At 47.3% G+C, this 15,886-nt stretch overlaps 1 protein-coding gene across 2 annotated transcripts; it reads left to right on the forward strand.

Annotated features, from left to right (window-relative positions):
- The first annotated feature begins 424 nt into the window (after positions 1–424).
- Positions 425–15,535, forward strand: itm2bb (integral membrane protein 2Bb). 2 transcript variants are annotated; one of them, XM_083682445.1, is made up of 6 exons: positions 425–651; positions 11,897–12,067; positions 12,483–12,698; positions 13,273–13,383; positions 13,564–13,714; positions 14,460–15,535. In XM_083682445.1, the coding sequence occupies exons 1-6, from the start codon at positions 568–570 to the stop codon at positions 14,546–14,548; spliced, it is 822 nt and encodes a 273-aa protein (XP_083538571.1). In that variant the 5' UTR covers positions 425–567; the 3' UTR covers positions 14,549–15,535. The 2 variants fall into 2 exon arrangements, with proteins under 2 accessions (XP_083538571.1, XP_083538572.1); XM_083682446.1 differs by having other exon boundaries at positions 11,897–12,031.
- Positions 15,536–15,886: the final 351 nt, after the last annotated feature.

Consider the following 15,886-nt stretch of genomic DNA (forward strand, 5'->3'; position numbering starts at 1 on the left):
TGTTTCGACGCCACTGCGCAGGTCAGGAAACAAGTTGAACTGATGAACGGAAAGACACGGCAAACCAATGGGAAAACTAGCGACACCTGCCGGAGAGGAGGAGCAAAACACACGAATCAAAAAGCACTCTCAAATGACAGAACATAACAATTCATGCACATACATTTTTAAGTAAATTATGGGTGACGAAGAGGCCTGAGCAGGTCTGTGGGCCCGAACAAAAACATTACATATGTTTGCCAGATTTCTTTTTCTGGGGGGGGGGGGGTAAGGTGGAGAAGAGACGAAACTGTTGGAGAGTGACGTCGATCTTGTGTCAGTTTGGTGTCTAAAGACCAAGCCCGCCCTCTGTTGGCCAAGAAGCCCTGGTCACTTGTCACTAGGTAAAAAAGAGAAGGACAGGTTTTTGTTTCCGCTAGCCCAGTTCAGCAGAGTTTGTCTACGGCAGAGTCACACGGGCTGCGAACAGCGGAGCGAGAAGATCCCCACTGTTTGACGTGAGAAGTCGTTCGACACTTTCCAAACAAACCGTGCTTCTTTTTTTAAAGTTGATTTACACAGTTCACGATGGTGAAGGTGTCGTTTAACTCGGCCCTAGGGCAGAAGGACGTGAAAAAGGACATCGAAAGCCTTATTCTCGACGAGGACAAGGTGAGACTACTAGAATTTGGCTCATCTACTTAGTTCATTCACAGACACAGTCTCAATTTACTTTTTAGCTTTGTTGCAAGATAGCTTAAATTCCAAATGGACAAGAATGTATTTTTTGTTTTAATCACGACACTTGGCTACTTCACTTTTTTACCCCTGAGGTTTACTCAGGAATGCTATGTTCTTGTTATGAAAATGGCTGACTATCACAGAATGTACTTTATCTTATCTCCCTTTGGACTTGTGGAAGATCAGCTGCCTGGAGGACTTTGCACTGTTTTGATGTCAGTTAGGAACTTATTTAGGTCCAGTTCGGCTCGACTGTCATTTTTCACCATTCTTTATAGTTGGTGAATTTGTATGGGTATTTATCTGGTAAGAACATCACACCTGTTTTTGTTACAAACATTTAAAATCTCCCTTGATCAGTCCGTTTCAGGAGCTGGCCTCAACAACCATTTTGGCGTTGGAGAATCTGATAGAGAATGTTATGATCAAACCAAGTCAAGTCATCTTAATTATCCCTAAGAAATTCGTTTGGCTAAGACAGTATCCATATACATAAAAATAAAATATATATATTTTTTAAAGATAGACATTCAACATACAACACAGGAAAAAAATAAAACCATATTAGCGCATTGCCAGTTCCATAGTGAATGATGAGAACATTGAATGTGAGTCTAGAGAAAGTACGGGGGAGTTTGTGAGACAGGAGACATCACGGCAGCACTCCTTGTTAATATGTCTGTCTGCTTGTTAAATACATGGTGCCAATATGGGCATATTGCCCTTGAGCAAATCAAGAGAAAGTGTCAGACAAGTCTGTGCATCGCTGATACCTCCATCTGTCTCTGCGGTGACTCGTGCGATTCAGGACATTTGTCTCTCCGCCGCTGCCTTCTTTTTAACCCATTCAGGTTGTCAGTTTGCCTGGTAATTATTAAGACTTATATGACATTAGGCTTACATCATGACTACCATACATTTGGTCTAAGAAACCAACTGTTCATTTTCAGCCAGGCAAAGATAAAGAGCATTAATTCTTCGATTTAAAATTGACAATCTGGGATCCTGAAGAGGGGGATTCCAGATAGTGTCATTCAGAGATCTGTGAGTTTCTTGAGATTTCCCCCCGGAGGAATACTTTATCATGACCTCAAAAATAGACATCTCACTTTTGGTTTCTACCCTCCCACAAAGTACAAACCGCAGAGCCTTCGGGCCCTTGTCATTATGTCTCTGTAGTCGCTCTGTCTGTTTGATCTGAGTTACACTTCATCCCCCTGGGGTTTTTGAAGTGGTCTTCACTCAGAAACAAAATGCTGCATTTTCTTTCGGACTGCAGGGGGGGGATTTCCGTGCTTCCTGAGTAGTTCCACATGCTATAACGTGAGGAAGCAGGTTAGAGGCAGAGGCTGCGACCACACATCCTTCATTATGCTCTCTAGAACATTTAGGGAAGTGGAAGACAGCAGACTTCTCTCTTGGTCTCTGGTTGTCATACAGCCTGTTGCCTGGCTGAATGGGTAGACAGCAGTGGAGGTGGAAATCAGAGGACGGGCTCATTGTAATGCATGGAACTGAATGAGGAATGGCATCAAACAGTAGATACCATTCCTCATTCCGTTCCTGGCATTACAATGAGCCCGTCCTCCGATTTCTACCTCCACCAGCCTTCACTGGTAGATAGCCAGGGAAGGTTTCTGTTGCTGTCTGAATGGGTAGACAGCCAGTGGACGGTTCGAGTTTCATGGCCAAGCAAGAGAACCAGAGAGAAGTCTGATGATGACTCGACCCAATAGCCTTCTGTGGTGTCCTACATCCTGTGTGAAAAGCCAGGACGACAGCCAGCATTCAGGACCAGTGAGGGCAGCTGGTCAGAGGAATAGGGGAGATTGACCTCAGGTCAGAGTTGAAGGGTTGAGATTGAGATCTGGAGGGTAAGCAGATTTTAGATTAGTACCTAGAGGGCTCCTCTTCTCCTCTCCTCTCCTCTCCTCTCCTCTCCTCTCCTCTACCTCTCCTCCACCTCTCCTCTCCTCCTCCAGCTTCAGCCCCTGAGCCTCCTGTTAGCCCATGATCAAAGAGGCAGAGGGAGGCTGGGAGGGCCAGCTCTGTTCACACCCTGCCTGATTAACTAGTGTAGAGTGACTGGCAGCGGTCAGGTGTGTGTGCGTGTGTGTGCGTCTGTCTCCATCCAAACTTTCAGATCCAGGCAAGTAGTGCTGCAGCCACTCTCCCAACACAGGGCCGGCACGGCACCTCAGTGTGTGACACTCTTATCCACCTGACCTCTGACCTCTGTCCTTTTAAACCTATTACTGTGCCTGGGTTGCCACGACGGCACCAAGACGCTGCCTCTTAAAGAAGCACAAGGCCCAGCTGAACACTTCAGCATGCCTATGGCCAAGCCTCCTACCTAATACTCATTCAGTGCCGAGGGTGAATAAAGTCGCCCGAATCGTCAACGTTCTAGAGCGCCACGGGTGACTGACTTTGTTCACCAACAATGCATAAATGATGATGCTTCATTTTGTAGCCAATCAAAAGCATTGTTGCCAGGTAAATACCACATAAAAACACTCGGCGCTCTAGGTGGTGAGTGTTCCCGGAATTCTTTGGCAGTTCGTTAGTTGAACAGGTGGCGAGCCACAGCCCACATCAGCAGGACTTTGACCAATCAGGGCGCTGCATCTCGACAGTCTCTTGTGGTTTCCTCCCCTTCACCTGCGCTGACCTGGTTGACAGCATACCCTATAACCCCTCTAGACTTCCACTGCCTCCACCTGGCCTGTCTTTCAGGTTAGTTTAGATGAAAGAAATGAGATCGATTGATTTGATTAACCTGTTTATCAGGATCCCCATTAAGCGGTTGCAAATGCAGCTTCTTCTCTTCCTGTGGTCCCCATGGAACACATGACCAGAGTACAGAACAGCTATGAACAGAACGGTTACGCAGATGAGATGAAATGAGGAAGTCGCAATTGACATGCAGCTTGGGTTTGTTCACTCATTTCCCCCCAGCAAGTAAGCTATGCATCACCTCTACCAGTCTTCTATAAGAGGCACGTCTTGTGTGAACGGCTTGTTTGAACCCACCAGCAGCAGCAGCCGCCGCCGCCGCCAATCTGATAGCGAGTTAGCACTTGGGTCTCCCCTCCCAATTGCATAACATCAGCGAGCTATCGCTACGTCACGCTACTGAGCGCCAGCCCTGCTCCGGCACCCTGTGGCTGTGTGCTTGTGCACGAGCATGTGAAGTGGCGAGCGACTTCCTGCTAGCATGTCAAATCAAGCGCATGCAAATGAGCGGCGTGTGAATAAGGTGATGAGGTGGAATGCCAGGCTATGAGCAATGTCAGCGGTTGGAACCATTTCTCATTCTGTTCCGTGCGTCACAATGAACCTGTTTTCCGATTTTCTACCTCCGCCAGCCTCCCCTGGCCTCTATCGGTTGTTGTATATGGAAATGTATGAAAAGTAGTATGTAAGGAAGTTGACTGGTCGTGTCAGCTAGTTCAGTGTTGTCTTTGACTGTTCAGAGGAGGTGATCAGGTGATCAGGGACAGGTTTCAGGGAGAGGTAGGGGGTGGCTCTTCTGGACCTTGTATGGTACCTGGGTCACAAGGCATGGAGAGGCTAGACTGACAGATTGACTCTCTTTAACCTTTCACCTGCTGGTCATAGATAGAAGACTCTCTTTAAGACCTGCTGGCCTAAGTTCACACAGCTTTACTGAGGAGGTAGGCCTATTCTGGGCTTGTTGGGCTGGAGAAGGGAGGAGGAGAAGAGAGGATTTGTGTGTTTATTTGTGGTCTGTGTGTGTGTGGGGGCAAGCATGAGTGTGTGAACTGCTGTGTGTGTGTGTGTGTCGTTATTTTGGATCATTCTGGTGGAAGTGTGAAGGTATGAGCATACTGAGGACTTATCGAGGGTTAGTCTGGGCTCCTGCCTCCCTCCTGATCTGGATGTGATATTCAGACATACGGAGAACGTTCTGGATCTAGAACAGACATATGGGGGGAGGGGATGCATAGCTCCCTATAGAACATAGTGTCATGATTTTGACCCGTCTGGTCCAGTTCCCAGTTCCCAAGCCCAGGCCCAAAACAACCATTTGGTCTCTCAGCAGACAGTTGGTCTTTTGTGTGATAGGAGCAGAGAGGAGAAAGAGAGAGACAGAATAAGAGAAGGAGAGAGTATATGCCTTTTAGCTGACAGAGAAAAGGAGTAAGCAGGAGAGGAGAGGATGGGTAGTCTGGTATGCTCACTTGTTACAGTACACTGACACACACACACACACACACACACACACGTTGCTCTCCCTGTGTCTGTGTGTGTCTGTGTATGTCAGAGAGAGAGAGGGGGGTGGGGAGGGGGGCCCAGGGAGGATTACAGTCTAATCACTCTGATACACTCAGCCAGGGAGCTTTAGCCCAGTACCTCCCGTAGGGTGTGGACCCACCACTAGAGCACAGAGAGATTAACCAGTCAGGCAGCAAGAGCACAGGAGGACAGATACACACACTCCTAACCCAACCCCTCAACTCCCCAATCCCACCCCTCAACTCCCCAATCCCACCCCTCAACTCCCCAATCCCAGGTTAGACACCCATACGGGCAATGGAAGACCTCCACAAACACACACGTAGCCCCACAAACCCTCACCCCTCACCCCCCCTACCCCAATACCACCCCTCGCAGCTCCCAATTCCAGGTTACACTCCTCCACCCCCAGTCTGTTAAACCACCTCCAACATGGCAACCATGGTCCCTATGTATCAGAGGGCTCCACCTCGCCCCTCAGAATGGAGCATGAGGTGCCACAGACAGACAGGACAGAGCCACAGACAGACAGGACAGAGCCACAGACAGATAGAACAGAGTCCTAGAGATACTGTAACTGTAGCTCTTCCCTGGCCACTTGATACTCTACCTGTCTCTCACTGAAACTAGACCTCCTTGGGGGTGCTGTGACTGAAACTAGACCTCTCACGGGGGCACTCTGTGATAGCCTGCTCCCCATGCTGTGTTCTCAGAGCCGGAAACATGTTTTGTTTTTCCCCTCCTCTCTGGCATATATCAACAATTGACAATTGCGTGATATTGAAATGCAGTTATTTTGGCCAATGGCCAGTAAGGAAAGTGTAGTCAAATTGTCGCCTGTTTTTATTTAGTCAAATTGTGTGTGTGTGTGTGTGTGTGTGTGTGTGTGTGTGTGTGTGTGTGTGTGTGTGTGTGTGTGTGTGTGTGTGTGTGTGTGTGTGTGTGTGTGTGTGTGTGTGTGTGTGTGTGTGTGTGTGTGTGTGTGTGTGTGTGTGTGTGTGTGTCAGCAGTTACAGGCCCAGGCTGCCTAGTTTGCATACTGTAGGCCACACCCTGTTTGTGTTCTTATCTGATGTGGGGAGCATGTGGTAACCTGCACATAAACACCTGAGGAAAAGTTCTCAGAACTCTCTCTCTCTCTCACACACACACACTCACACACACACACCTGAGGAAAAGGTCTGGTAACAGAGGGCAAGGCCAGCTGACGTCAGGGAGAGGAAGTTGTGTTGCTCCCTGATGCAACCTGTTTCATTCTCTTACAGCAGGAACATGTTCACTGTCTAGGGGCCGCGAGGGAGACAGGACGACGACAACAACAACAACAACAACACTTAGTAACTCTATAAACATACATTAGGCTGCATCCTCACACGTGTGTAGCACCTGTCAACATTGGTGGAGATCTGACAGGACTGGATAGCAGGGGAGGCTGGTGGAGGTAGAAATCGGAGGACGGGCTCATTGTAAAGAATGGAATGAGGAATGGTATCATGGTATGAGCTCGTCCTCTGATTTCTACCTCCACCAGCCTCCCCTGTAGTGTAGTATAGTACAGTAATATGGTAGTACAGTATCTGCGGTCTCCCCTCTGATGGGTTAGGTAGAACGTCCCCCCTCTTGGCTACTTTGGTCACACGGTCAGCAATCCTCACCGTCACGTGAGACAGATCCAGACAGATAACTTCCATCTCTGACTCGTTAGAAAGCCATTGTATAAAACGCAGGGTGTAGGTTTTAGTCTAAATGTTGTTGGGGTTTTTTTTGGGGGGGGGTAATAATGCTGAAATGCGGAATCCGCGGAGGGTGTAAAGCGCATTTTGTGCAATTCACACAACAGTTTTCTTGCTAAAATACTCGGTGACATCATTGTTGCTAAATGTCCTGAAGAAACCGTACACATCTGGCCACCCCATCTCCAGGGAAACCGACACCCAAGATAAAAAAAATCTATTGGAATGAATCATTTGATTGCTGGAGAGAGGTTTTCTTTTTTTGTTATTCAATGATGAAATCTTATAGGAACTTAAAAGTTTGAACCCAGACTGCTGAAAGGAAGAGGGAGTAGTGGACTCACAGTGTGTTATGTTCTGGGATAAACCATCACCCTACAGCCTAGTGGTGTGACGGTGAAAGGTTTAGTCTTTTCAGTACTATATATATTCATTTACAGTTTCTGTTAACATTGTTTTAAATCCAGCTTCCAAAGCCACTCGGTGAGTTACAGCCGTCAGACTTAAACATACCAGTCCTGGTGATCAGCTGATCAAAACTCTGTCAAATACAGTACCATGAACTTGACCATGCAAACGTCTTCGATAGATACAGCTGTTGTCCAGTGACTTGGAAGAGTTGGAATTATTCATGGTTGTATATATTATAATGCTCCTGAATGAAAACAAATGGTCTTGGCTTGAGCTCTGAGGGCTAACCCAGTCGATCACACAGACATTGATGGTCACCGTAGCGCGAGTGAAAGGTCTGCAGCCTAGATGGACCAAGGGCCTGGGGAGGGAGAGGGAGAGGGAGAGAGGGGGGGGATGGAGGGGGGAGGGCAGGCTGCTCAGCAGAGCAGAAACCAACACTGTCTGAGGAGGAGAGTAACCACGGACACAGCCATCTCCATATATAGGCCACAGAAACACATACATCTACTGGTGCGTATACGTCTATTGTATACGTCTATTGTATATATATGTCACATCCAGAGCCATATAGGCTGCAGAAGCACATACACGCTGTACATGTACTGTATATGTCTGCTCTTCATACCGTATATGGTGCTGGACAAAGGCTTCTATCCTGTCATTATCAGCCATGGAATGATTGTATTTCTATGCTTACCGCAAACATGGGTATGGCCACAGTATTTTACACATTTTACAAAGTCCTGTTCTGAAACGACAGTAGACCGCAGTCTGAAAGTCCTGTTCTGAAACGACAGTAGACCGCAGTCTGAAAGTCCTGTTCTGAAACGACAGTAGACCGCAGTCTAGGCCGCAGTCTGGCTGTAGGAGGTAAAGAGGTAGTCCAGTAGTCTATAGTAGAGCCTCTACAGGAAATGGAAAGGAGAAGAGCAGAAGAAGATGATTGAGGAAGTGAAACAGGGAGAGAGAAAGCCTGTTCATTTACACGCTACCTTAGTTAACTGTTAAAAATCGTGAGTGAAAAACACGCGAGGGAGAGAGAAAAAAGTGAGTGAGTGTGGGAGGATGTGGCTGACATCAAAACAAACCTCTCGCTCTAGATGTGAGCGTGCTGGTAGATACGGCAGGAAACGCTGAGGCGGGCGAGGTGGTGTGAGAACAGAAGGTTCACGTGAGACCGCTGTCACTAAGAGATATCGATGGACGATGGTGATGATTCACAGCCTGAGCAGAATGAAGATTAGTTTGTGGATTTGTTGAGTGCTGGTACTAACGTGACCTCTTAAGTTAAGCAGTGAAATAGCTACCACAAGTGGAGGAGCCCTACAGTTGTATATAGATGAGAGAGGTGTCTTGTTATTGGTAGAACAAGGGTGTGTAGGGTAGGGTAGTGGTGATGTGACTACTAAGCTCACATGTTATTTCTGTCTGCTCGTGGAAGGTGTCATCTGGTGTGGTTGGGGGGGGGGGAGGGAGAGGGAAGGCTGGCGGAGGTAGAAATCGGAGGACATCTCCATCAGCCTCCCCCGGATAGCACAAGTTCCGATTGTTTGTTTCTGTTTTTGTTGCATCTGGATGTTCCCTCTAACTAGTAGTGGACTGTGTCTCTGGGGAAGTCCCCCTCCCCTCGGTCAGCAAATACGAGCCCTCTCGACCAAACAAACACTGCTGTTTGGTTTTTGTGGAGAGGAGGAAGAGATGGGAAATGAAAGAGAATACAAACCCCCCCCAGGAAATGTTCCCCTTTTACTTTCTCTCTCCATCACTCCCTCGCCAGGGCTGACAAACAGAGTGGATCTAATGGGATGAATGTTAGCCTCTCTCTCTCTCTCGCTCGCTTTCTCTCTCTCTCTCTCTCCTCCTATCTCTCTCTCTCTCTCTCTCTCTCTCTGTCCCCCTCATCTACTTATCCCTCTCTCTCTCTCCTCCTATCTCTCTCTCTCTCTCTCTCTCTCTCTCTGTCCCCCTCATCTACGTATCCCTCTCTCTCTCTCTCCTCCTATCTCTCTCTCTCTCTCTCTGTCCCCCTCATCTACTTATCTCTCTCTCTCTCTCTCCTCCTCTCTCTCTCTCTCTCCATCAATCCTCAATCCACCTCACTATTACTCTATCCTTTTCTCTCTTCTCTCTCCCTTTCGCCCCCCCCTCTTTATTTGTTCTCTCCTCTTCTCTCCATCTCTCTTCTCTCCCCCCTCGTTATTTGTTCCTTGCTCTCCTCTCCCTCTCTTTCCGCCTGCTGTCTCTCCCTGAGCCCCCCTTGGCTCTCGGTCTCCGTGGTAACGCCTCGGCGCTGTTCTCCCAGCGTGGAGTTGTTGACGTAGTTGAGTGGCTCCATGTAGGTCAGGATGACTGTTGGGCTTCTCTCTGTGCTGTCTCCACCGCTCAGCCCCTTCCCTGCTCACTACGACACTTAAGACTAAGGTCTCCTGAACCCGTTTAGTGCCAAGGGTGAATAAAGCCGCTTAAATCATCAACGTTCAAGAGTGCCAAGGCCGACTTTATTCACCCAAAATGCATACATGATGATGCTTCGTTTTGTAGCCAATCAAAGTATTGTTGCTCGGTAAATACTACATAAAAAACACTTGGCACTCCAGGTGGTGAGTGAGTTAACCAAGACGTAGGCCAGAAACGGCTTCCGAGCTGGCCTCGCCAATTTCTACCTCCACCAGCCTCACCTGCTTTTAAAATCTATCAAATCTATTCATGTGAAACTCTGAGGTGAAATGTTCTGACCTTTGACCTTACTGGCCTCCTAGGCGAGGGCGAGGCGTCCGAGCCCCCCTACTCCCTAGTTTGGATCTGAGAGGATTGGATGGGTGTAAGTCTGGCCTGTCAGAGCCACAGCCATCTTACTTTTACCAATGTTCATCCTATCAGATCTGCTGGTATCTATGGTGACGGGCCTAGTGGGCTAGTGGGTGTTTCTGGACAGGTTTCAGTGACTTGCTTCTCAGCTGAAGTTCTCTTGAAAAGAAAGAAAGTAGCTCCTTTTCCTGTAAATGTTGTGTTATCTTTTCAGGAAGTGCTGAGTCACACGCAACCCTAATCCGGCTACACAGCTGGACCAAGACAGGCCTTAGGCCTGGTGTCAACAACAACCATACTCTCACTGTCAGCAGACCTTCTTTCTGCAGCCATAGCAATAGGGAACTAGAGAGAGAGAGAGATACTTCCTCATATGGAAGTGGAGCTGAAGTTAGGGTGTTGGTTTCTGTAGAAAATTACTCAAGGTTAATGATTCTCTATTCACTGTTCTGTATCTTTGATCTTTATCATTGTTTTCTCTCTCTCTCCCCCCCCCCCTCCTCCTCCCATTACCGTGGCCTGGTTCCAATACCCACGCCACAAGCATCCTACTATGTAGTAGCTATGTATCGGCCAAGAGTTGTGAGATGTATGCTAGTGTGGATATTGGAACAGAGCCCTAACCTTTGTCAGCTACAGAAGGTCTGAAAGCCCCTGAGGCGGGCGGGGGGGGGGTGACCTGCCCGAGCATGTTTTAAATAGTGGTGTTATCATCAGCAGGTCAGAGTCCAATGAGGGTGTCTGTGTGTGCGTGCATATGCATGTTGTGATACTCCCTGTACGTCAACCGAACCAGCTCAAAAGTCTCCGGCAGTGCTCCTCCCCCCTCCTCCTGGGCTACTGCAGTGTGTCTCTGGCTGTAGGCCCGGCCCAGACCTACCTAACCTGATCTCTCGTTGTGTGTCACTACCGCCTCCTGGCCCAGTTCAGCGGCGACACGCCTGATTTAGGCTAATGGAGGCGATGAGTTGGTTGAGTTGAAGGTGTGATGGAGGCAGGTTGGGACAGAAACCCGCTGCTCTCTAGGGCCCAGAGAGAACATCACTGGTTTACTGTGTCAGAGTAGAACTCTGTCTGTCTTACTGGGTCAGAACTCTGCCCGTCTTACTGGGTCAAACTGGGTCAACACACTTACTGTGTGTTTGTGGGGCTTGTTTTCTTATCTCTGACCCAGTAGAACTTCCCCCTCGGTGATCCAAGATTTCTAACTGTCAATATCTTTGCTGTCCCCGCTGCTTTCTCTTTATCTCCCTGTTTCTCCCTCTCTCTCTCCCTCTCTCTCCCCACCCTCTCCTTGTTGTGTTGTTTTGTTTGCCTAGAGGTTTTGCATCATGGTGACTCACCCTGCTCCGCTCTGTGTCTGTCTGTCTGGGGAGAGACAAGCAACCCTCTGCCTCAAACAAGCCCTTTGTTTTAACTCACCCCCCCACCAATCCACCCCCTATCAGCCCTCCCACCCCAAACCATGTGCTGAATTCTACACATGTTTATCATGACGGCTCACCTGACCTATATTTAGCGTTGCACTGATTCTTCACCCCGTCTTATCTTGCCCTGTGCCAGGCTCTGTGGACCGCAACCTCTCCGGGTCCCACACGATAACATTAAGGAGTAAAACTCTTCTCCAATTAATGCTGGACACCTGCATACGACTTCACCCTCACAGACAAGTTCTCACAGGTTCTGTTATCAAAAGTTAACTACATAGTGGAAGCAAAATATGTCAAACAGAGCAATTGGTATTCAAATACACCAAAGTCAGAATTACTAAAGCCCCGCTTCTATATTCTAGGCCTTTATTTACTTTCAATGGCTGCAGGGCACTCTGGAACTCTTGACCCATGACCACTTTTCCCCAACCCTTCAACTCCATACCATGAAAACCCGAATGGCTTTTGTTATGTTATGTATTTGGATTAAAGGTTCCCTGTTTAATCTCTGTCCCCCCTCCCTTTCTCCAGGATCCAGAGGTAGCCTTGCCCAAGCGAGGGGGCCAGTCTAAAGCCTGGTGCTGGTGCATGTGTCTGGGCCTCGCCCTCATGCTGTCAGGCGTGGTGGTGGGAGGGGTCTACCTGTCCAGGCTCTACTTTCCGGAGGTGAGAAGCCACCAATCGGACTACAGCACAGCTGATGTGAGATTTTTATTTGGTCTGTAAATGATACTGTAATAGAACGTGATGTCATTCAGCTAGCACACCGAGAAGAGCTGTGTTGAAATCAGTGGAGGAAATCTATCCAATCTATTCATGTAAAATGTCAATAATGAAACTGAAACTCTGAGGTGAAATGTAGAGGGGGGTAACCTGACCCCTGACCTTACTGGCCGCAGTACAGAGTCAGCCTTCACCTAGCTCTGCATGATCGGAAGATGATTTGGAAGGCAACTTAATCACAACAAAGAGAAAAGCCTAATTGTCTTGATGCCAGTCTAGGTTCTAGATAGCCAGAGCTCCTTACAGTGTAAATTCTGTCGTGTGGGTGTGTGCATGTGTGTACACAGTACAGTAGTGTAGTGTCTTGAATGCGGTGTGTCCTCCTGTCCTGCAGGAGGGGCAGGTGTTTGTGTGTGGGGTGAAGTACCGCGAGGAGGACTTCATGATCCAGGAGGAGGAGGTGGAGGTGGAGCTACCGTCTCAGTTCCAATACAGGACCATCCAGGAGAGCATCCGTATCTACGAGGACCAGGAGGTGGCGCTCATCAACGTCCCCGTGCCCGAGTTTGACAACAGTGACCCCGCAGACATCGTACACGACTTCCACAGGGTAAGACATCGTACACGATGGTTCAGACATCATACGACTTTCACAGGTTAAGATATCGTACACAATGGTTCAGACATCGTACAAGACTTTCACGGTTAAGACATCCTACACGATGGTTCAGACATCGTACACGACCTCCACAGGGTAAGACATCGTGCACGATGGTTCAGACATCGTACACGACTTCCACAGGGTAAGACATCGTGCACGATGGTTCAGAAGCTTTAATGCACAAAATAATGAGATTCTGGAACCAAACTGATGGTGGACTGATGAGAAATATACTGGAAAATGCTTTAAGGGGATGGGGAGTTTCTAGAAAGGCACCAAATTTCTAGAAATTGCACCAAGTTTGCCCCTCCCCCCCCCCCCCTACTGTCCAGAGGGGTTGAGAGTACAGGGTGGTACAGCAGGGTAGAAGGAGTACGATTGTGTGGTTTAATGTGAATAAAACATAGTCTGTTTTACTTTTATTTGCCTAAACTACACTAGCGCATGTACATCCAGCCCCAGGTGTTTTATGGAGGATGCTGGCGTAGTCGTCACGTGATCCAGCATGTTCTCTCCTCTACAGAAACTGACAGCCTACCTGGACCTGAGCCTGAACAAATGTTACGTCATCCCCCTCAACAGCTCCATTGTCATGCCTCCCAAGGACTTACTGGAACTGCTCGTCAACATCAAGGTAACACACCCCACTTCCTCTCTTCTCTTCACCTGTATTCCCCCCTCCTCTGCTCTCCTCCCCTCTCCCCTCCCCTCCTCTCCTCTCCTCTCCTCTCCTCTCCTCTCCTCTCCTCTCCCAATCCTACCTGCCCTGGTCTACCTGTACAGTATCAGTAAGTTTGTGTGTGTGTGTGTCCAGGCCGGTACCTACCTGCCCCAGTCCTACCTGGTCCATGAGGAGATGATGGTGACGGAGCGTCTGGAGAACGTGGACCAGATGGGATACTTCATCTACAGCCTGTGCCGTGGCAAGGAGACCTTCAAGCTGCAGCGCAGAGACACCATCCTGGGTCAGTACGCCCACTGGCACAGTACACACACACACACACACACCGGACTGGCACAGTACACACGCACTGGCACAGTACACATGCATGCACACCACACACACACACACACGCACAGTACGCACACTAGACTCGCATTGTGTGAGTACACACATACACACACACACTGGCACAGTGTACACACACACACACACTAGACCCAATTGATAAACACACACACCTGACACAGTACACACACACACACGCACACACACACGCATCTTGACTGACTGGTCTTGAAGAACAAACCGTACACACCTTTTTTACAAACGTGCCTTTAGAAGTATTCACACACAGACACTTCAAAGAAAGCTAGCATTTTTCATTGCGACATGTGTGACTCATGCCTTTCATATGGATTATTGTTTCTCTTGTAACTGAACCTGTTTGGGCAAGCGGTGTGCGTGCGTGTGTGTGTGGCCAACTCCTGTGTCTGCTTGTTTCATAATGTGTCTCCTAGCAGCCTCAGTTCATCTATATCATTCTAATGGTAGAACTCTTACAACCATGGTATTGGAGGCACCTTTATAGTGCTCAACTCTGCTGATTGCTGATTTAATGTTTTAGAATGTGATTTAATGTTTTAGAATGTGATTTAATGTTTTAGAAAGGGATGTAACCTCTTAGAATGTGATTGTAATGTTTTATCATGTTTTAATGTTGTATAAAGTATCTCTAGTTAACCCCCACACTCCTTCTTGTATTGCAGGTATGCAGAAGCGCGAAGCCCTCAACTGCGTCAAGATCCGTCACTTTGAGAACGACTTTGTGGTGGAGACCAAAATCTGTGAGCCTTAGAGTTGTCGTGGTAACAGTGGCTCCACACCGTCTTTTTTCGCAAACAAATGCTTCACTTCACTGAAGGGTTCAGTCCAGCAATAGACAGAGATTTTAAAAACCTGTATTTTGTTTTGTTTTGTTTTTTTCCATGTTGATTTTACTTCAGGTAGTTTGTTTGCGTGTGTGTGAGTGAGTTTAACGTGACGCTGTTTTGACTATGTTCTTCATCACCCGTCGACTTAAAACTTTGTAAAAAGGGGCAAACTGTCAGTTGGTGTTTTTTTAATTATCTTTTACAGGAACTAGTAACTTCAAGCGAGAGCTTACAACAGTAGAGGGGTGGGATCCTCGTTTCTATGGGCAGAAGCGGCTAGCTTTGAAAATAATGAGCAATTTCACTGATGATTTGATACCTATATTTAGATTATTTAAAAGAACAAGAACTGCAATTGAGGCTTGACGCAGATCGTATATGTCAAAGACTTAAACCAATTAAATAGTATTTTTTTCAACACAGATATGGAAGGGGGCACATGTAGTGGATGGTGTTGTACCCCTGAGCCTGGCTTTAGAGGGGATAGTCCAGGGTGGTTTTGTAGGTTTTGTATTTTAAACTGTCTGCTGTAGCTATTGATACATAATTGATGCACATATGATTTCTTAACTGGAAAATATCTTAACATAAGAGTGTGCATATGTGATTCTCTTTGGTCTAGCTTTACCAATAAGATACTCAAAAGTCTTATGATATAAAGAGATAATTTTTTGAAAATCCAAATGTTTTTCTTTGTAATCTCAAACAAAAGTACAACGAAGTAAACATGCACACTCCTATATTAAGGTCTGCAGTCTTTTTCACAACAGTTTTCTGTGAATGTTTATTTTCGAATGTACCAGTTTATTTTGGACAACTCGGTCTATTGTACTAATTTGTGTATATATATATAACCTCTGTAAAGATATGACCAACTCCACAATAAATCTTAAACCAATTCTATCCTCCTCTCCTCAGTGTGGCCAGAGTCTTCTTCAACGTCTCAATGTTTACTTTATACTGTTGGAGATTGTATGGAGTGCACAGCAAGGGAGGCTGGTGGAGGTAGAGATCGGAGGACGGGCTCATTTTAATGCATGGGATGAGGAATGGTATCAGACGTTTGATACCATTCCTCATTCTGTTCCATGCATTACAATGAGCCAGTCCTCTGATTTCTGCCTCCACTGCTGTGGGTCTATCACAGTCAACTGAAGTAAATACATTGATGCTTTTACTTGTAGATCAAGACCAACCTCATTCATTCCTGCCCCTACGGCTATTAGACCAACCCCATCCATTTCTGCCCCTACAGCTATTAG

This window comes from Argentina silus, assembly GCF_951799395.1.
Source record: "Argentina silus genome assembly, chromosome: 12".
NCBI classification, from domain to species: domain Eukaryota; kingdom Metazoa; phylum Chordata; class Actinopteri; order Argentiniformes; family Argentinidae; genus Argentina; species Argentina silus.